At 43.9% G+C, this 22786-nt stretch overlaps 1 protein-coding gene across 1 annotated transcript in view; it reads left to right on the top strand.

Moving 5' to 3' along the window:
- The window catches only part of LOC142103882 (progonadoliberin-2), a 31617-nt gene extending 8919 nt beyond the window's left edge, over positions 1-22698 (top strand). Inside the window, exons 2-4 of the mRNA XM_075188219.1 lie at positions 9385-9559; positions 19163-19246; positions 22215-22698. Coding sequence (XP_075044320.1) covers positions 9422-9559; positions 19163-19246; positions 22215-22250 — 258 coding nt within the window. The 5' untranslated portion in view covers positions 9385-9421 and the 3' untranslated portion in view covers positions 22251-22698. The remainder of the gene's footprint in view (positions 1-9384; positions 9560-19162; positions 19247-22214) is intronic.
- Positions 22699-22786: the final 88 nt, after the last annotated feature.

Raw genomic sequence — 22786 nt, 5'->3', positions numbered from 1 at the left:
ACTAAGATGTTTTTAATTTGTTAATTTAATTTGTTAATTGTTAAAAGTGTTTATAAAGATTTAAAAAATATATATATATATATATTTCTTCAAGGAGAAGTGACAGTTGGGAGTGGTGGGTGGTTGCCGGGGGTGACAGTGGGGAGTGGTTGGTGGTTGAGGCCTGGGCTATGGCCCAAATGCATGACAAGAACCTTTTTAACACCTTAAGTAGCTTGATTTGACTAGAATGCATGAGTATCATGCACGGGTTAACTTGTATATATATATATGTATATATAATTTCAGTGCCATAAGAAAAATTTCAATAAAATGTGTATATACATTATAAATACACCGTGCCCCTCATGCCACTCTGTGCCCCTGCATCACACCCCCATAACACTGCCCCCCCCGCATTACATCCTTTCCCCACCCTGCTTCACACTAACGCGCATCACACGTTCTCACCTCATCTAACAGCCGGCGCAGCACTAGCTGTCTGTCTGTTCCTTAGAGGAGCTGCTGCGACTGCGCATGCGCAGCACCTCCGTTTTGACAGTGCTAGAATATATAGCACCCGTGACGCTGTCGGATAAGCGTCACTGGGCAGGTGTTTTGCATGTTAATACTTGCTTTTTCGTCATCCTTTGAGTAAGGGTGTTTCCAGGGAACTGGAAACTCCCCCTGCGTGCTCGCCTGAAACTGGTTCTTTTATGACGTCTCTGGAGTTGCTCTTTGGTGTATGAACAGTGATATTATTTATAACTAACGTTCGCAATGTGCGAACGCTACATAAATAATACCGGAAACGTACTCATGTAATTGCAAACAGAACGAGACCGAACTCGATGCAATTAATATGTTGGACACATTAATTAGCTGCATTACAACATTATATTTTATTTTAATTAAAATAAATAGATTAAACTTATTTACATGTTGTTATTTGCTAAGATTATTGTTTGGTTCCATATTAATCGCATCACAACCAATATTAGTGTACAGAAATGATTGATTACCACCTTCACCCAATTATTTACCTTCAACAAGCACACGATGGCAAACTTTTCAAATTATGTCAGATTGAGGGAACGTTAACTCTGACGTCATATTTGATCAATGTGTATTTTGTGTTTAATGGCCCTTTAAAAATTCAGCGTAATAATCTAATATATAAATGCTTAGTGGCGTCTGTCTGTGTGTGTGTGAAAAAAAAAACAACAAGTTGCAGGGCCACCTGCTGGGCGGAGTTATACACTGACCTACTAAATTATTAGTGTGTGTGGGGAAAAAAATTTCAAAAAGGGCTGAAATTTGGTAGGGCTCAAACTCATTTTCGTGAGGTAATTTTACCTCATGAACACACATGTGTAGAGGCGTGCGTTAGTGTGTGTGTGTGGAAAAACTATTTTCTCAGAAAGGGCTCATCCAATTGACCTGAAATTTGGTATACTGACATTATTTGACAAAAAAATTAGAATAGTCAAGTCAGTTAACTTCCATCATCCCCCCTTCCCCCGTGGGAGGGGTAGTAAAGGCTAAATTAACGAGTTGAGGGGTCAAACTCATTTTCGTGAGGTAATTTTACCTCATGAACACACATTAAAAAGGCCGCTTGCGTCGGGAAGTAACGCTCTTCCCCTGAGGAGGCCTGGGCTAGGTCCAAATGCATGACAAGAACCTTTTTAAGACCTTAAGTAGCTTGATTTGACTAGAATTCATGAGTATCATGCACGGGTTAACTTGTCTATAATATAAATGTCTAGTGGCGTGTGTTAATCTGTCTGTGTGTGAAAAAAAAAAAAACTAGCTGCAGCGCCACCTGCTGGGCAGAGTTATACACTGACCTATATATTTCTTGAAGGAGAAGTGACAGTTGGGAGTGGTTGGTGGTTGCTGGGGGTGACAGTGGGGAGTGGTTGGTGGTTGCCGGGGGTGACAGTGGGGAGTGGTTGGTGGTTGCCGGGGGTGACAGTGGGGAGTTTTTAACACCTTAAGTAGCTTGATATGACTAGAATGCATGAGTATCATGCACGGGGTTAACTGACCTACTAAATTCTTAGTGTGTGTGGAAAAAAACCCTCAAAAAGGGCTGAAATTTGGTATACTGACATTATTGACGAGTTGAGGGGTCAAACTCATTTTCGTGAGGTAATTTTACCTCATGAACACACATGTGTACAGTGGCGGATCCAGGGGGGTGCCCCCGGCAGCCTCAGAAGTCGGAAAGGGGGCGGGGCCTAAATGGCCCCGCCCTAACATTCCCCTGGGGAACAAACATTTTCTAGACCCACCCCTGCATGTGTAGCGGCGTGTGTTAGTGTGTGTGTGTGTCTGTGGAAAAAACTATTTTCTCAGAAAGGGCTCATCCGAATGACCTGAAATTTGGTATACTGACATTATTTGACAAAAAAATGCATGAGTATCATGCACGGGTTAACTTGTTGTTTATAAGAAAACAGAAAGCATAAACTTTCTTTTCAGTCTGGAAACAAGGAGTTGAGTTATTTAAATGTATTTAACACCCTACTCCCTAATGTGATGTCAGCTGGATTTTACAAGGAGACAATTTGGCACCAGGCAGATGCAGGACAGGGACAATAAATTTAACATGTAACTTGCAGCTCCCCAAGAATGAGACATGGGCAGCGAGAAGGTGTCTCAGAGGTGACGATTAGATCATACAGCACAGATGATAGGGAGCGATATCTGTTTTATTAGCTGACAAGTAAACATCTTTGGCCTTAAACATAAACAATGAAGGCAGCACAGCAGAAACATGATGTCTTCTACTTGAGCAGATGATATATTATATTATACACCAATCAGCCACAACATTAAAACCACCTGCCTAATGTTGTGTAAGTCCCTCTTCTGCCGTCAAAACAACAGTAACCCTTCGAAGCATGTATTGGCATTTCATCATTTCCGAACAGTCTGACACTGTGAGATCCCTGGCGAGGTCTCTCCTCTGCATTTCCTTTATGCAATCTGGGTGTCTATGTCCTAATCTTCTATGCCACTTGTGAATACAGTCAGCGTGTTTCTGTGCGCTCAGCTTTGCCTGCTGCTCTGCGATATCCAGACAGTATAAATGTTCAAGCTTGGGAACATATAGCACATCTGTTACGGGTATCTCTGCATAGCTGCCATTACCCTTGGAGCATAGGAATTGACCATTCCCTTTCCCTTCTGCAATGATATTTGTTCCATCTGCCAGGTAGATTGTTTCTTAATGGTTCAAATCAAGTTCAGTAAAGAAGTCCTTGTTGTTTGTCATATGACTAGTCGCTCCTGAGTCTACATACCACTTTTCCGACAATTGGGTTACTGTCGCTTTCAATATTCCATTCCAATTGTGTGCATTTTTGTAGACCTCTGAAGTTGTCCTGTTGTATCTGGCACCAAGACGTTAGCAGCAGATCCTTTACGTTCTGTAAGTTCCGAGGTGGGGCCTCCTTGGCTCGAACTTGTATTTCCAGCACATCCCACAGATGCTCGATTGGATTGAGATCTGGGGAATTTGGAGGACAAGTCAACACCTTGAACTCTTTGTCATGTTCCTCAAACCATTCCTGAACAATTTTTAGCAGTGTGGCAGGGCTCATTATCCTGCTGAAAAAGGCCATGAAAGGGTGTACTTGGTCTGCAATGTTTAGGTAGGTGGTACATGTAAAAGTAACATCCACATGAATGCCAGGATCCAAAGTTTTCCAGCAGAACATTGCCCAGAGCATTACACTGACTCCGCCAGCTTCTTCCGATAGGGCATCCAGATAAACGAAGCACACTCACCCAGCCCTTCACAAGATGTAAATGAAAATTTTATTCATCAGACCAGGCCACCTTATTTCATTGCTCCATGGTCCAGTTCTGGTACACCAGTCTGCGGCTATGACGCCCCATACACAGCAAGCCGCAATGCACTGTATGTTCTGACACCTTTCTATCACAGCCAGAATTAACTTGTGCAGCAATTTGTACAACAGTAGCTCTTCTGTGGGATTGGACCAGAGGGGCTAGCCTTCGCTCCCATCAATGAGCCTTGGGCGCCCATGGCCCAGTCGGCGGTTCAACAGTTGTCCTTCCAGTTGTCCTTCCAAGTTGTCTACCACTTTTGGTAGATACTAACCACTGTGAAGTTGTGTATATACTCAGGGCCGCCGAGAGGGGGGGAGCGGGTACTAATTACCCGGGCATGTCAGGGGGCCCGGCCCGGGCCCTCACGCCGACGATTTTTTAAAAAAAAAAAAAATAATTCAAAACTATTTTTTTTTCTTTTCTTTTCTTTTTTTTTTTTTTCGGCAGGGGGGGCTCGGTCGTTGGTGGGTGGAGCAGGGTAGTTAACAAAAAACAAACCATACTTACGTGATTGCGGCACTGGCGCCCCTCCTCTATGCTGCTCTGTGCTCCATTGCTCCAGACTGACTGAATGCCGGGTGTGACATCATCATGTCACGCCCAGCATTCAGTCAGTCTGGAGCAATGGAGCACAGGGCAGCAGAGAAGACAAGAAAGAAGAGAGAAGTAAAGGTAAGTGAAGGGAGGAAAACGGGGGGGGGGGCTGCATGACACAGAGGGGTTAAAGAAAGGAGGGACAATAGCAGCATGACACAGAGGGGTTAAAGAAAGGAGGGACAATAGCAGCATGACACAGAGGGGTTAAAGAAAGGAGGGACAATAGCAGCATGACACAGAGGGGTTAAAGAAAGGAGGGACAATAGCAGCATTACACAGGGGGTTAAAAAAGAGGGACAAGTAGCATGGCACAGGGGGTTAAAGAAAAGAGGGACAAGACAAGCAGCATGGCACAGGGGGTTAAAGAAAGGAAGGAGAAATGCAGAGAGGCACAGGGGGTTAAAGAAAGGAGGGACAATAGCAGCATGGCACAGGGGGTTAAAGAAAAGAGGGACAAGCAGCATGGCACAGAGGGTTAAAAAAAGAGGGACAAGCAGCATAGCACAGGGGGTTAAAGAAAGGGGCAAAGGCAGCATGGAGGGCGCAGTGTGATCATAAGGGGGCATAGCGTGGTGATGATAAAGGGGCACAGTAATGTGTGTGTGATGGCACGGAGCTTTTGACAATGTAGTGTGTGTGAGGTAGATGTGGCTAATTAATGGCTGCTATTTTGTTTGCGGGGTAATGGGAATACTATTTTAATGTTGGGGCTGGAGGAAGGCCTAATTATTAATAATGGATGTTATTGATTTAACGGTGGGCCTGGCTGTAATTTTCTAAATGTAGCCATTTTTTTTCCAAATAGGTCCTCCAACATTCCAGGATCTGGACAAGCCGCAACTAAAGAAACCAGCAGCCACAGGTGGTAAAAGTGAGAAGAACAGGTAGGACAGAGCAGCATAGTGTGTGAAATGTTGTGATTCTAGTAGGGACAATGCCAATGTTTGGTGAGCCCAGTGGGCGCAGGCCAAGACTGAACTCTTTCTGTACACACTGCATTCTTCCTATACTACACAAGGGTGCTAGATATCCTGAAAGTCAGGAGTGCTTGGACAAATGTCACGCTCTGGGGAATTCAGGACCTAGTGATTTTATTGTGCTAGCCACGCCCCAATGGCGCATTGTCACGCCCCAAATTGTGTGACCACACCCATGAAAAAGTTTGCGCCGCCATGAGGTGGTACAAAATTTATTTGCTTACTCAACTATAAGGGGGGGGGGCATGAATTTGTTGTACCGGGGCCCTGAATTCCTCTTGGCAGCACTGTATGTACTGCACTACACCATCAATAATTCTAGTGGTGCTCCCTGTCCCCTATGTGACGATTTGGCTGTTTGGTATGACAACAAGCAGCTGGATACGGTGCAGTGATCCCCTTACTCGCGCATCAAGGATAATAGCCTGACCCCAATGCTTTGTATTGGTGTCTACAGTATTTCCGGGTCAAACAAAGAACTCACACCTGCAAAAACAGTACAGGAGTCATAGAATTACCTATTGTTCCGTTCAAATACAATGCACATTAGAACAATAATTTAAGAAAACATAAACAAATTGATCAACCAAAAGTGTACCATGGCAGATTATTGAGGTGGTCGGATTAAATAGTTAAGGTTTATGGAACTTCTATCAGGCAACGTCCTGGAATTACTCAGCAATAACGGATGGCTACATACATAAATTGCTGTTGGGTTTATAATAAAAGAATATTTCAGAATTTCATGGCACAGTATCAAAGTCTGTTCATAGGATGTTATACTACTCATTAATTCATTAACTTCATCATCCTTACTTGAAAAAGAATCATTTTAGTGAAATGGACTCAATGAAGGAAATGTTATTGTTAAATAGTGAAGTCAGGCCATGTATTTAATAAGATACCTTTACCTGCCTCCCAACAATGGAAAATATAAACCAATTAAGCCACAGCTACACCATCCATGCCAAATCCTGATCCATTCAGATGGTCACTCTTTCTCACAAGACCATGCCCTTTACCATCAGGTCTTGCTATTTTGATAACTGAAATGGCACAGTCTAAAGAAAATCTGGACTATTGGGGGATACACCGGTACTTATCTGATAAGGATACTCCTTTGTATCAGAGTTCCTGTCCATTACTAGAGATATTCACTGTCAATGATGCTGCAGGGCATCAATATAACTATATAATCAATATATAATCAATATATATTCAATGATGCTGCCTGTACTCAACGTAACATGATCACTGAATATGATCATAATACAGTTTTATTGGATCTTACATACTCCAATTAAACAGTAATGTATTTAAAACTTTCCCTTTGGAGTGCACAACTAAGTAAGGTCCTCAATTACTTAGCTGTCATTGTGTTATTACAGGAAAACATTCACCACCCAGAACCTACATAAAAGCTCTTATCAGATGGACAATAAGAAGATAAGTCTTCTTTCTATCCAAGACACTATCCTATATATATATATGTATAGGATATCTAGAAGACCAGAGCATGGATAGTCTCCATCTGACCACTGAGCAGATATCACCATCATTTTCAGTTGGACATTGTCCTGTCAGTAGTTTGCAGGGCTCACACCAGGAAAATTAGTATCTATCCTGAATGAATTAGATCAACAATCAAATGAGAACTGAGAATTTATGGGTTATCTGATTCCCAATCGGGATGAGACACCAACCAAATGAGAACTGAGAAGTTGGTGGTTACTTGATGTCAAGTCAAGCTGATAAACGGGAACTGAGAAGGTGGTGGTTACCTGATGCTGAGTCAGACTGAGAACATATTCAAATAAGAATTGAGCAGGAGGTGGTTACTTGATGCAGAGTCAGGCTGATAAACGGGAACTGAGAAGTTGGTGGTTACCTGATGTCAAGTCAAGCTGATAAACGGGAACTGAGAAGGTGGTGGTTACTTGATGCCGAGTCAGGCTGATAAACGGGAACTGAGAAGGTTGTGGTTACTTGATGCAGAGTCAGGCTGATAAACGGGAACTGAGAAGGTGGTGGTTACTTGATGCAGAGTCAAGCTGATAAACGGGAACTGAGAAGGTGGTGGTTACTTGATGCAGAGTCAGGCTGATAAACGGGAACTGAGAAGGTGGTGGTTACTTGATGCAGAGTTAGGCTGATAAACGGGAACTGAGAAGTTGGTGGTTACTTGATGCCGAGTCAGGCTGATAAACGGGAACTGAGAAGGTGGTGGTTAATTGATGCAGAGTCAGGCTGATAAACGGGAACTGAGAAGGTGGTGGTTACTTGATGCAGAGTCAGGCTGATAAACGGGAACTGAGAAGGTTGTGGTTACTTGATGCCGAGTCAGGCTGATAAACCGGAACTGAGAAGTTGGTGGTTACTTGATGCAGAGTCAGGCTGATAAACGGGAACTGAGAAGGTGGTGGTTACTTGATGCAGAGTCAGGCTGATAAACGGGAACTGAGAAGGTGGTGGTTACTTGATGCAGAGTCAGGCTGATAAACGGGAACTGAGAAGGTGGTGGTTAATTGATGCAGAGTCAGGCTGATAAACGGGAACTGAGAAGGTGGTGGTTACTTGATGCAGAGTCAGGCTGATAAACGGGAACTGAGAAGGTTGTGGTTACTTGATGCAGAGTCAGGCTGATAAACGGGAACTGAGAAGGTGGTGGTTACTTGATGCAGAGTCAGGCTGATAAACGGGAACTGAGAAGGTGGTGGTTACTTAATGCAGAGTCAGGCTGATAAACGGGAACTGAGAAGGTTGTGGTTACTTGATGCAGAGTCAGGCTGATAAACGGGAACTGAGAAGGTGGTGGTTACTTGATGCAGAGTCAGGCTGATAAACGGGAACTGAGAAGTTGGTGGTTACTTGATGCCGAGTTAGGGTAATAAATGGGAACTGAGAAGGTGGTGGTTACTTGATGCCGAGTTAGGGTAATAAATGGGAACTGAGAAGGTGGTGGTTACTTGATGCCGAGTTAGGGTAATAAATGGGAACTGAGAAGGTGGTGGGTACTTGATGCCGAGTTAGGGAAATAAATGGGAACTGAGAAGGTGGTGGTTACTTGATGCAGAGTTAGGGTAATAAACGGGAACTGAGAAGGTGGTGGGTACTTGATGCCGAGTTAGGGTAATAAACGGGAACTGAGAAGGTGGTGGTTACTTGATGCAGAGTTAGGCTGATAAACGGGAACTGAGAAGTTGGTGGTTACTTGATGCCGAGTCAGGCTGATAAACGGGAACTGAGAAGGTTGTGGTTACTTGATGCAGAGTCAGGCTGATAAATGGGAACTGAGAAGGTGGTGGTTACTTGATGCAGAGTCAGGCTGATAAACGGGAACTGAGAAGTTGGTAGTTACTTGATGCAGAGTCAGGCTGATAAACGGGAACTGAGAAGCTGTGGGTTACCTTATGCCATGACCGGATGAGACCACAACCAAAGAGGACCTTCTAGAAGGGAGACCCTATATAAAAAGGAATTATTGCACCTTTCAACAAGTTCAGTGTGTTTGTCCCATTATTTTAGAATTAGAGTCTCTGCTCATTGATTTACATACGTAAACAAAAACTTTTAGACTGTCACAATTGTCAACCATTGTTGTGATTTTTAAGTAACACTTCATGGTAAATATTGGTATTATTTTAATTACTAATACCAACAGTGGTAGATCGGACACATTGCTACACCTGTCTCTAGTTGATATAATTCTTTCTTACTATTCTTACTCACTGGGCTTTATACTTTTATGTAGCATTGAAAAAACAGACAGTATTTTACAACCAAGTAAATGGAATGACTTGCACCAAAATCCTCCAAGACTCCACCACCTGTAAGGGTCTTGGATACACTTTAAATTTTCACGAGAAATGATTTGAATATATTGGCAACTAGGAATCCCATCATTTGTGCACCACATAGTAACAGTGCTCCTGCAGATATTTTACTTCCATCATTTTTCTCTCCTCAGGCACTGTCCTGTAAACTGTGACCACACACGCTGATCCATGGCCTGTCAAAGCCACCTGATCCTTCTGCTCCTGGCTCTGTTCGCAGTCAGTACACAGCTATCACATGCCCAGCATTGGTCCCATGGATGGTACCCAGGAGGCAAGAGGGAACTGGATATGCCCGCCTCCCCGGAGGTATGTCATCAATATATTGTGCTCCAATGCCAACACGAGGGTACTCTAACATCCTCTTATTTAGGATACTTTGCCACTAATCACAAAAGGAGGGGAACCAGAGCTGTTCAATTGTGCCTATTTCCCCTCTAGTAGAAAACCTAATAAAATAATTTTATTCTCAGCAATGTGAGTATAATCCCTTAAATCAAGAGCAAAAATATTTCTGGATAAGTGTTTTGTATTGTTTCCACAAAAGTACAAAAGACCCAAGGGAGGGTTTATATTTTAGATGGATACTATGGGGAAGTAAGTAACCTGGGTCATAGTTGTGAACCCTGCTTGCTTATACTACACTGCCCAAAACCCTCTGTATGAATAGGCCATAACACAGCTTATCTCGCCAAGCCAAAAGAGAATGGAGGCGTAGTAAAGAGAAAGCAACGTTAAATATGTTATCTGCTGTTCCCTGGACAGTGTTGACCTAGACTTGCACCTCCTTAGACTAGCATCATCATCAGCTATTTATATTGCGCCACTAACTCCACGGCTCTCTACGGAGAACTCACTTACATCAGTCCCTGCACCATTGGAGCTTACAGTCTAAATTTCCTAACACATATACACAGGAAGAGAGACTAGGGTCAATTTGATAGCAGGCAAGTAACCTACTAGTATATTTTTGGAATGTGGGAGGAAACCCACGCAAACACGGGGATAACATACAAACTCCAGAGATAAAGCCATGGTCGGGCATTGAAATCAATGCTGTAAGGCAGAAGTGCTAACCACTAAGCCACCTCACAGGTCTCTGTGTATTGTACATGAACAGTCAGGAACGGAATTTGTTTTGTATATTCATGGTGGATTTCACTCTGCCTTCTCAATCCAACCGTTCATCTACAGTTACCTGTGCAGTTTTCCTGAGAGTCCGTTATGGTATCTGAGCAGTATATATTGCTACAGCACAAGGAAACATATAGGTAAATGATTGAGGTAGTGCCAGGTATAAAAATGGGTAACAATAAGTAAAGGGCATTTCCACAGCACACAATCCAAAATATCCCTTTGTTACAATCTGTGCTAACCAATAATAAATAATAGGGAATAGTAGGAAAAGCAGATTGCACAGTAATTGTACATGGTGTACCTTTAATTTTAGAGAATCATCACATCATCATTTATTTATATAGCGCCACTAATTCCGTAGCGCAGTACAGAGAATTCACTCACATCAGTCCCTGCTCCATTGGAGCTTACAGTCTATATTCCCTAACATATATACACACAGACAGACAGACAGATAGAAAGAGACTAGGGTCAATTAGGTAGCAGCCAATTAACCTACCAGTATGTTTTTGGATTGTGGGAGGAAACCAGAGCACCCGGAGGAAACCCACGCAAAAACGGGGAGAACATAAAAACTCTGCACATATAAGTCCATGGTCGGGAATCGAACTCATGACCCCAGTGCTGTGAGGCAGAAGTGCTAACCACTGAGCCACCGTGCTGCCTTCAATGCACGCTTCATGACCCAAAATCTCTGGAATAAACTCTAATCCCTTTGTTATAGTTTAGCATTACATCTCTATAAATTGGGGTGTGTTACATAAATTCTAGCTAATAAAGGACACAGGGGGTGACCAGAAAAAAATTGCAGAGACAGTTAGAGACAGTATGACCTTACGCGTTTTGCAATGATTTCTGTCCTGCATTGATACACAGGCAGTTGAGCGGGTTTCCTGCAGTAAATTAAATCAACACTGTGTCCGCATTGATTACTATTTTATTTTTATCAGTTTTCATGTGTTTACCCACACACATAAACTGCATAGATGGGTATAGAGTCTTATTTTATCTAAATCAAGGACAAGTTGTATTTAAGGAGCGGTAAAAATGTGATTGCTGGCAATGCTTTCAAGTAATGATTTTACTCCGCAAAGTGTCACTTAGCTTCTCCGCAACGTCATTATTGTCACTGCCTATAGAGGTATAAAAATATAGAAATATAGAAAAATACGAAGGTCATAGACATTTGAGAATTTTGAGGCCAAATTCAGGCAAACTGTAGTAAAATGATCTTTGGGGAATTCATACAACGCCACTCCTTACTCCATTATTATTGGCCAATTATTGGGTCAAGGAAGAGCTATAAATGTGGCTAATTAATTCATTTCTGTAGGTAGCTTGGTATAAGCAGTTTATGTACAGTGCAACGTGATTTAGCCAAGGTGCAATATTGTACCTTGTAGCAGAATTTACTACTAACTCTGAAAAAAGCCCAGTGTGTAGATGTAAACTCACAAATGAGTTACAGTACCCCCTAGTGGCTGAGTCTAGTATGCGCTCTAGGTTTTTGATAAAACACAGCTCATTTCAACTTATGTAAAAATCCCATATCTTTAAAACCTCATTTCAATCGTTACCCTAATAAAGAGATTTGTGGCCAGCACCGACTGTCCTTGTGGTTACTCTACCTTGCAGGGTTCTTGCTGCAAAATTTATCTTTTCAAGAGGAGATTACAGGTGTTTCAAACCAACCTTACACTCAGTACGTACATTGTGTCGCGGAATCAATTTCTATGCCCAAGAACTTCATGGATGTACTTGGAAGTGCGATCTGAAGCCACATCCTCCTCTTACAAGTGCCAGCTTTCTCGGGGGGCCAAACATGCTGTTAAGCCATTCTGATCTGATCATGTAGATACTATCACCTTGCAATCCACTGTCTGAGATCATTCCACCCGTACAATTATACATAGTTCCACTATGAACCTTAATATCTCACCGGCTACCTCAACCAATCCCTGCTTCTTATTGCTAGAATATACGTCTACCTCTTAAACCATCACATGCTTATTCCTAGCTCAGTCATGTTCTTACACACATCTTCACTTGTTCCAGGGTCTTCTATAATACAAATAGTATTTTACTTACATCTGTAGGTTTTTCCTGTGCAGTTTTGAACTATTCTTTTGCTAGAGATTAAACTCCTGTTTATCATAGTTTAGCACAATTAGTGGATATAACATCTTACAACTGCCTGCTGCATTCACTGTATTTAGCATAAGAAAGAAAACAAGGGTAGTGTTCAACCAACACTACTATCTAGAGCGGCGGTTTACCAAAGTGTGTGCCACGGCTCCCTGGGGTGCCGTGGCGCTGTCACAGGGGTGCCGCGATCACCCTCCAAAAAAAAAAAAGTTACTCATCGGATCCTTGCCCTCACTGACTGCCGGGCGTGACGTCATCACTTCCGACAGCGTCAGTGAGGAGCGGCAGCAGAGAGCAGAGAGGACAGAAGTCAGCGGAACATAAAGAATGAAGGTAAGTAAAGCAACGGAGAGTGAAGGGGGACAGAGACACGCTGAAGGAGGGGGGGGGGGACAGAGAGAGAGAGGGAGACACGCTGAAGAGGGGGGAAAGAGATAGAGAGAGACAGAGAGACACGCTGAAGGAGGGGGGACACAGAGAGAGAGAGACACGCTGAAGGAGGGGGGACACAGAGAGAGAGAGACACGCTGAAGGAGGGGGGACACAGAGAGAGAGAGACACACACTGAAGGAGGGGGGACACAGAGAGAGAGACACACACTGAAGGAGGGAGACAGAGATAGAGAGAGACACGCTGAAGGAGGGGTACAGAGATAGAGAGAGACACGCTGAAGGAGGGGGACAGAGAGAGAGAGACACACTGAAGGAGGGGTACAGAGATAGAGAGAGACACACTGAAGGAGGAGGGGTACAGAGATAGAGAGAGACACACTGAAGGAGGAGGGGTACAGAGATAGAGAGAGACACGCTGAAGGAGGGGGGGAACAGAGAGAGACAGAGACACGCTGAAGGAGGGGGGGAACAGAGAGAGACAGAGAGACACGCTGAAGGAGGGGGGGAACAGAGAGACAGAGAGACACGCTGAAGGAGGGGGGGAACAGAGAGAGACAGAGAGACACGCTGAAGGAGGGGGGGAACAGAGAGAGAGAGACACGCTGAAGGAGGGGGGGACAGAGAGAGAGAGACACGCTGAAGGAGGGGGGGAACAGAGAGAGAGAGACACGCTGAAGGAGGGGGGGAACAGAGAGAGAGAGACACGCTGAAGGAGGGGGGGACAGAGAGAGAGAGACACGCTGAAGGAGGGGGGACAGAGAGAGAGAGACACGCTGAAGGAGGGGGGGACAGAGAGAGAGAGACACGCTGAAGGAGGGGGGAACAGAGAGAGACAGAGAGACACGCTGGAGGAGGGAGATAGAGAGAGGGAGACACGCTGAAGGAGGGGGGGACAGAGAGAGAGAGACACTCTGAAGGAGGGAGATAGAGAGAGAGGGAGACACGCTGAAGGAGGGGGGGCAGAGAGAGAGAGACACGCTGAAGGAGGGGGGGACAGAGATAGACACGCTGAAGAAGGGAGATAGAGAGAGAGGGAGACACGCTGAAGGAGGGGGGGGGACAGAGAGAGACAGAGAGACACGCTGAAGGAGGGGTACAGAAAGAGAGAGAGACACGCTGAAGGAGGGGTACAGAGAGAGAGAGAGACACGCTGAAGGAGGGGGACAGAGAGAGAGAGAGACACGCTGAAGGAGGGGGACAGAGAGAGACACGCTGAAGGAGGGGGACAGAGAGAGACACGCTGAAGGAGGGGGACAGAGATAGAGAGAGACACGCTGAAGGAGGGGGACAGAGATAGAGAGAGACACGCTGAAGGAGGGGGACAGAGAGAGACATGCTGAAGGAGGGGGACAGAGATAGACAGAGACACGCTGAAGGAGGGGGACAGAGATAGACAGAGACACGCTGAAGGAGGGGGACAGAGAGACACGCTGAAGGAGGGGGACAGAGAGAGACACGCTGAAGGAGGGGGACAGAGAGAGACACGCTGAAGGAGGGGGACAGAGAGAGACACGCTGAAGGAGGGGGACAGAGATAGAGAGAGACACGCTGAAGGAGGGGGACAGAGATAGAGAGAGACACGCTGAAGGAGGGGGACAGAGAGACACACGCTGAAGGAGGGGGACAGAGAGACACACGCTGAAGGAGGGGGACAGAGATAGAGAGAGACACGCTGAAGGAGGGGGACAGAGATAGAGAGAGACACGCTGAAGGAGGGGGACAGAGATAGAGAGAGACACGCTGAAGGAGGGGGACAGAGATAGACACGCTGAAGGAGGGGGACAGAGATAGACACGCTGAAGGAGGGGGACAGAGAGAGACACGCTGAAGGAGGGGGACAGAGAGAGACACGCTGAAGGAGGGGGACAGAGATAGAGAGAGACACGCTGAAGGAGGGGGACAGAGAGACACACGCTGAAGGAGGGGGACAGAGATAGAGAGAGACACGCTGAAGGAGGGGGACAGAGAGACACACGCTGAAGGAGGGGGACAGAGATAGAGAGAGACATGCTGAAGGAGGGGGACAGAGAGAGACACGCTGAAGGAGGGGGACAGAGATAGAGAGAGACACGCTGAAGGAGGGGGACAGAGAGAGACATGCTGAAGGAGGGGGACAGAGATAGACATGCTGAAGGAGGGGGACAGAGATAGACAGAGACACGCTGAAGGAGGGGGACAGAGAGACACACGCTGAAGGAGGGGGACAGAGAGAGACACGCTGAAGGAGGGGGACAGAGATAGAGAGAGACACGCTGAAGGAGGGGGACAGAGATAGAGAGAGACACGCTGAAGGAGGGGGACAGAGAGACACACGCTGAAGGAGGGGGACAGAGATAGAGAGAGACACGCTGAAGGAGGGGGACAGAGAGAGACACGCTGAAGGAGGGGGACAGAGATAGAGAGAGACACGCTGAAGGAGGAGGACAGAGAGAGACACGCTGAAGGAGGGGGACAGAGATAGAGAGACACACGCTGAAGGAGGGGGACAGAGAGAGACATGCTGAAGGAGGGGGACAGAGAGAGACACGCTGAAGGAGGGGGACAGAGATAGAGAGACACACGCTGAAGGAGGGGGACAGAGATAGAGAGACACACTCTGAAGGAGGGGGACAGAGATAGAGAGACACACGCTGAAGGAGGGGGACAGAGATAGAGAGACACACGCTGAAGGAGGGGGGCAGAGATAGAGAGACACACGCTGAAGGAGGGGGACAGAGATAGAGAGACACACGCTGAAGGAGGGGGACAGAGATAGAGAGACACACGCTGAAGGAGGGGGACAGAGATAGAGAGACACACGCTGAAGGAGGGGGACAGAGATAGAGAGACACACGCTGAAGGAGGGGGACAGAGATAGAGAGAGACACGCTGAAGGAGGGGGACAGAGAGAGACACGCTGAAGGAGGGGGACAGAGATAGAGAGAGACATGCTGAAGGAGGGGGACAGAGATAGAGAGAGACACGCTGAAGGAGGGGGACAGAGAGACACACGCTGAAGGAGGGGGACAGAGATAGAGAGAGACACGCTGAAGGAGGGGGACAGAGATAGAGAGAGACATGCTGAAGGAGGGGGACAGAGATAGAGAGAGACACGCTGAAGGAGGGGGACAGAGATAGAGAGAGACACGCTGAAGGAGGGGGACAGAGAGACACACGCTGAAGGAGGGGGACAGAGATAGAGAGAGACACGCTGAAGGAGGGGGACAGAGAGACACACGCTGAAGGAGGGGGACAGAGAGACACACGCTGAAGGAGGGGGACAGAGAGAGACACGCTGAAGGAGGAGGACAGAGAGAGACACGCTGAAGGAGGGGGACAGAGAGAGACACGCTGAAGGAGGGGGACAGAGATCGATAGAAGCATATTAGGCTACAAATGACATAAACAGAGAATAAATGTAATTTAATCTCTGTTCCCTTTAGACAACACAATATACATGTGGACAGGTTGAGAGGTCGGTCATTTCAGCTAATATGTTTTGGGGTACTGTGAGCAGAAGTCAACGGGATTCAGTTTAAATAGAATGGGAGAGACAGAGCAAGATCAAATATTGGCTATTACACTTGTACTAGCATAATAAATCTCTTAGCAGATATTGGCTTTGTGACAGTATCTAAAATGGCGGAGATGGCCTCAGGTCACATGGTCAAAGTTATGTCTACAGCCATGTTTTCTCTTACCCAATAAATAATCTTCTTACTAGAATCATTGAAAAGGCAACACAGAGCAATGAACTTATTTTTAATTGGAGGGGTCACTCTTTGCCCTTCCCCATCACCCAATAAAGACTTACATCATTTTGCAGGACCAACTATTTATCTTTTAGGTTTAACTGCACGTATTTGTCATTATTATGACAATACATATACGTTAACTAGCTTTCCTTAAAGGGATCTATAGCAGCTGTTGGCATACTGGGTCAGTGGACATTTCATCTGAAATTTGCACATCAAGAGTACTCAGCAGATGTCACCAATTCCTCATAACCAGGTTGCAATTCATCACAGCTTTTGCCGCAGAAACCTTTAAAGGGACACCAACATAAATATTGTGCCTAATTTATTTTGTGCAGAAATCAAAAATATTTACAGATTTATTGCCGGGAAAGTTGTCTCTACATATTAGAGCCGACTTTATTTCTGTAGCTTTTCACTAAGGACAAAGGCCGCAGTAGTTTGCAAATGTAAAATTTTGTAAAACTTCTAAAAAAGGTAAAGTGGAGATGTTGTCCATAGCAACCAATCAGATTCTAGCTATCATGTGCTAGAATGTACTCGATAAGTGAGAGCTAGAATCTGATTGGTTGCTATGGGCAACATCACTTTTACTTTTTTTAGAAGTTTTATTACATCTACCCCTTAGAGTTGGGAGGGGCGTGTCCTAGCTCAACTCTAAATGGCAGTGTAAACATACAGCTGTGTAGTATTTGTGTTCTGCAGTTAGTGCTTTCTCTGCATGCAAAATAATGTGTCTGTACCTCCTGCATTACCTAATGGTTCCTTCAGGTGCAAATCTGCATTCCTTAGCTGGCTTTGCTTCTGACTCTAAATGAGTCCCACACATGCCAAATCTATGACTTTGAGACTATCATCATCATCATCACCAGTTATTTATATAGCGCCACTAATTCCGCAGCGCTGCACTGAGATCTCACTCACATCAGTCCCTGCCCCATTGGAGCTTACAGTCTAAATTCCCTAATATACACACACACACAGACAGACAGAGAGACTAGGGTCAATTTTGATAGCAGCCAATTAACCTACCAGTATGTTTTTGGAGTGTGGGAGGAAACCGGAGCACCCGGAGGAAACCCATGCTAACATGGGGAGAACATACAAACTCCACACAGCTAAGGCCATGGTCGGGAATTGAACTCATGACCCCAGCGCTGTGAGGCAAAAGTGCTAACCACTGAGCCACTGTGCAGGGTAGTGACTTACTCTCTCTCCCCCTTGTAGTGTAGTCGCTGCTCCCACTGGAAGCATATTGATTGACAGTTGCATAATGTTGTGTTAGTAAAAAAAATATTCTAGCCATTAGTACACTTCTATAAAATTGTCAGTAAAATATATTTTCAAGGGCCAGCATATATGCCAATAGTCGTGATTTCTGGTGGCCCAAAATGGGTGCAATCTCACCTGAAACAAGGTGCTTGGAGCGGATTGGGATATGGTGAAGGCTGACAGTTTTGCAATGGGGAATGTTGGCCTCCCTGAGCAGTAACCTCTGGAGAGGCCTGGACTAAGTATCAGATAAGTAGTTATATCATACGTCCCCACTCTCCCAGAATGTCCGTTGGACTCCCGAATTCCGGGTAGGTCTCCTGGACTACAGGGACAGCAGGTCATTCTCCCGCATTCTTCCTGGTAAAGTGGGCAGGACGCGAGCCTCCATGATGCAATTTGACATGAATCGCGTCATTTTGGCTCCGCCCCCTGCGGCAAAATGCCTCGGAGGGGAGGAGTAAAAAGTTGACAAGTATGAGTTACATCCTATCTTGGCAACTATCTAACAAAATACTTAGATCCTTGCAGATGACACAAATCTTTGGACAGCTGCATTATCTGGAGTCAATCTCTGTTTCCTAATCGGATATACCTTGATCAGAATGACATCTGCTGTGTAACAGAAATGGGCATTTTCCCTGAGTCTGCTTCCCTGAAGGTATCAGGGGCAAACACAGGATTTCTAGAGGAGGATTCAGAAAAACAAAAAACAAACCACTTAGCGCAATAACAATAACAATAGAAAAGTACAACATATATAAATGTAATAACATATGTTAAATAAACAAAATAAGGCATAAAGTAAGCTGTACATTAAAAATCATTTTACCAAAATAATATAATACCTTGCAAAGTAATACAATAAAATGAAATGTAATCTCCCACTCACATCCAATTAAATAGAAATAAAAAAAGTCAAATATTTACAGTGATTTACTTTTGACTAGGGTCAAAAGTAAGAACAATCACGCTGGCAAATTTGTTGAAGCCAGTTCATTAAAACATAGCCAGAAACCCACAAAAATGGCTCAGTTATATTTTTAATGCAGACAGGAGAAGAAGGTTGCTAAAAGCTGTTTCCTCCATTTAATTCACAGAACCATCTTGATTCAAGTGTAGGGGGGTTTCTGGGCAACTGGAAACCCCCCCCCCCCCAAGGGCACTCCTGGGTACATTTATAATTATGTACGTTTGTTACGGTATTACATGCTGTTCCTTTTTGCTTGCAGATCTCAGAAGAAATAAAGTTGTGTGAAGGAGTGGAATGCGCTTATCTCCGGAACCCCAGAAAAAACATGCTTAAGAACATATTGGTAAGGCCACGCGTTATGCCGTTGTATCACTAGTGTTGTTGCATTGGCTGCTCACTGCAACATGCGAGTCATTATTTCACCAATGCTGGTACGAATGTTTAAGTTTTCAAACTACATTAGATACAGGGTCTAGAAAGACATGTGCCCCTTTTAGCATTTTTTCAAATTTAAATTTTCTTACATCATAGTATTAAAGTGGATTTTTAGAATTGATTAACGCAAAGTACTTTATAGTGTCAAATACAAAAAAAACAACTCCAAAGCCTTTTCTCAATTAGTTACAACTAAAAATCAGACAATAATTTACTGCATCCATCTCCCATTACTTGGATGGACCTAAAAAAAAAAGTCTGGACCAATTGGTTTTCTTCCAAGGTCATAATTAAAGTATTTCAATTGACTATAGACTAAACCAGGTGGGAGCTTCATCATGAAGATCAAAGAACAATTACAGCAAATCCTTCCCCAAAAAAGGTTATTGAATAGAACCAATCTGGGGAAGGCTATAAGAGGATTTTAGAGAATATCCCTCCAGAGCATTGTCAAGTTCGCCATAAAGAAATGGAGAGAATGTGGCACAATTGTGAAACTCCCTTTGACAGATCATGATTGATATCTGAGTACAAGAAGGGCACTTTAGGCTTTAGGCCACCTGTGTTACGGTTTGACAGGTGTATGATCCGGTGACCTTGGGCTGGGTCACCTGCATTTTTGTCCCTTTAAAATAGGCTGCTGAGTCAAGTCCTGCCCTCCGGGCTAGAATTTTCCAGCCCTTCCCTGCATGTCAGGAGCCAGGGTTATGACGCAGTAGTGCATACAAGGTATCCGCATAGAAACCCAACTGCAGGATGCCACGTCCTTCTATTTGCAGCAGCTGACATACTACACACACGTTAGATTTCTTTCAGGTTATGACGTGTTCCTGTACAGGCATCTCAAAGTTGTTTTTGAAGTAGTTCTAAAGAACTTTAGATACATTTAAAATGTGAGATTAATTTGAGCAAGACAAACAGGTTAAAAAATGTTCAAGATTAAATGAAATAATGTAAATGACAATATTTGTAAAGTCTTGCACACAGTGAATTCTTGGTTGATTTTTAAAGGGTCAAACACTATGCTTCAGGGGGTACCTCTGGTAGACATCTGAAATTATTTGAAGATGTCAGAAATAACCTTGGAATTTTGTGAGCTCATGTTACGCCTTAGGAAATACAAAAGTCAATGGACATCTCCTTCTTTGGATAAGGTGTTACCTTATATGAGAGAGCTGTGAAATGACAAATAACAATTAGTGTCAGCAACCTAAATACAAACACAAATTGTATGCAACGTGAAACTAATCTGATACTTTTCATTGGACAGCAATTGTTCCATCTGCAGCTCATTGCAATGAACTTGTACCCGTGCAGTGGCAAAAATTAACCTTATGCTTCTGTTTTTCCCCCTAGATTTTAAGCTAAATTGTCCACCCTTTCCTATTGTGTCACTATATTGCGCAAATGTTACAGTTCTGTTGTTCTTATAACACCCTACTTGTACCTATCACTCTACACATTGGTGTTGGAATTAATGACACTGTAAAAATCAGTAGTAATAATAATTCGCAAATTCCAAATGAAATTCTCCAAAGGTGAACAATCTATTTAATGATGTAACATAACAGCTCAGCATTCATTTAGATATTACTAAAAAATTTAGTAATATGTTATACACAAGTGATAGCAATATATTGATACCTGCCAACATTTATACAAGGGAAAATCAAATGGCCACTTATGTGTCAGCCCCGCCCGTATTGCGGTCAGCGAATCGGGACTCTCCTGACAAAATTGAGACTGTATATAAGGTAAATGTATAAAGTACTGTAAAACAAGAACTGTGAATAGTGAGTTCTGATGTTATCACTTCAGTCAATTATTACAGATATTAAATGTCCCCTTGGATTTCTGTGACCTGTATAAGTGACAGAACTGCTTGGTAACTTGTAATATATAATATATATTTACCAAATTTTGTAACCTTGTGAGCGTAGGTCAAGTGACAAGTGCAGGAGGGGGCTGGTGACACCATCCTCTGCTGTGAAATGCGCAAATACATGGGGGGGCTTGATGGCGTGATTTGGGTCATTATGCCCTGCTTCCTCCAGGGCCTGGGAGGATGCCTACTCATCTTGGAGGACTCCCTAAAATTCGTGAGCCTCCTAGGGAGAGTAGGCAAGTATATAAAAGATATAATGGGCCTGATTCATTAAGGCATGCCAACGAAAGTAATTTGCTTTTTTCCCCCATCAAAACGCAAGAAAGTCTGTAACACGCACATCCGTATTGGACTAGGAGCAGATCTGAAGATGCGTTTGTTGATGAATACGTTTGTAGATGCGCTCTGCTCTAGGAGACGATAACAAAAAATCTAATTAATGCCATTAATGACAAAACATTAATATAAAATGTTGTTTTTCTTTTTACTCCCCATAAAATACATTTATTAGGATGTTATTAAAGTCAAGTGTATATCAAATGTATTAAAACAGATGCTCCCGATTACAAACAAATGTTCTAGCATGTATAGGACAGAGTAACACGTAGCTTAGAGATGCCCACAGCTTGAATCACATGCTGCTGGGTGCGCCCTGGCTTGGCACACCCGTACTGTACGTTGACTATGTGCATACACCCAGTCCCCTCCTCGTTCCTCCCATGAAATCGTAGGCTGTAGTAAGGGTCCTTTGTGCTCGAAGATGGATTGGACGTTGCCGTGTTCTGTGGTGTATAGTGCGGTTATACGGTTGCACAGAGCAATATTATGTAAAATACGGCACGTATCGGCATTTACTTTCCATAATAAATCAGGACCAATATATATAGAACTTGTACTATATAATACAGTATATTTGTGTATATAAATATAGAATTCACAGTAGTGCCTTATCTGATTCTATTAATAACTCCATGTTCTTGTTGGTTTACAGGCTGACGTATTGGCGAGACAGATGCAGAAGAAATAACAGGTTAAAAACTATTATCCGTCTTCTTCCACCCGGACTCTTGCAGTGTTTTCAAGCCATGCTTTCTTTAAGAACCTTACAGTCAACTCCTAGACCACACATCATCAATCTGCATCAATGGTGTCATCTGAGGCCTGGCAAAATTCAGAATTCTGGACATTGTTTTATCATTTTTTTTCTATGTGGTTTAATTATTTTAAATGAGACCTGTATATTTTGACCCAGTGTCTGTAACCATGAGAAATGCCATTATCTGCTTGTTTTATGACTAATTCCTTTAGATAAACAATACTGATGGCCTCAGACAACCTCCTGAGATGTTGCATTTTCTATCAAGTAACATTCCTGAAATTTTAATAAATAATTTCAATGTGTTTATCTATGTGGCACTGTAGGGTTAGACGTAGAACATCAACGATCTCTTAATAAAATCCACAGGTTGTAAAAACTTCTGTTTCATTTCTAATGCAGTACAGGGAGCTGTATGTATTTACTGATTCAGCAATATGTTCAGCTAATTCTGCTCCTGCTCTCAT

Source organism: Mixophyes fleayi, chromosome 1 (assembly GCF_038048845.1).
Source record: "Mixophyes fleayi isolate aMixFle1 chromosome 1, aMixFle1.hap1, whole genome shotgun sequence".
Taxonomy (NCBI): Eukaryota; Metazoa; Chordata; class Amphibia; order Anura; family Limnodynastidae; genus Mixophyes; species Mixophyes fleayi.
This window is presented reverse-complemented; position numbering and strand designations above follow the sequence as displayed.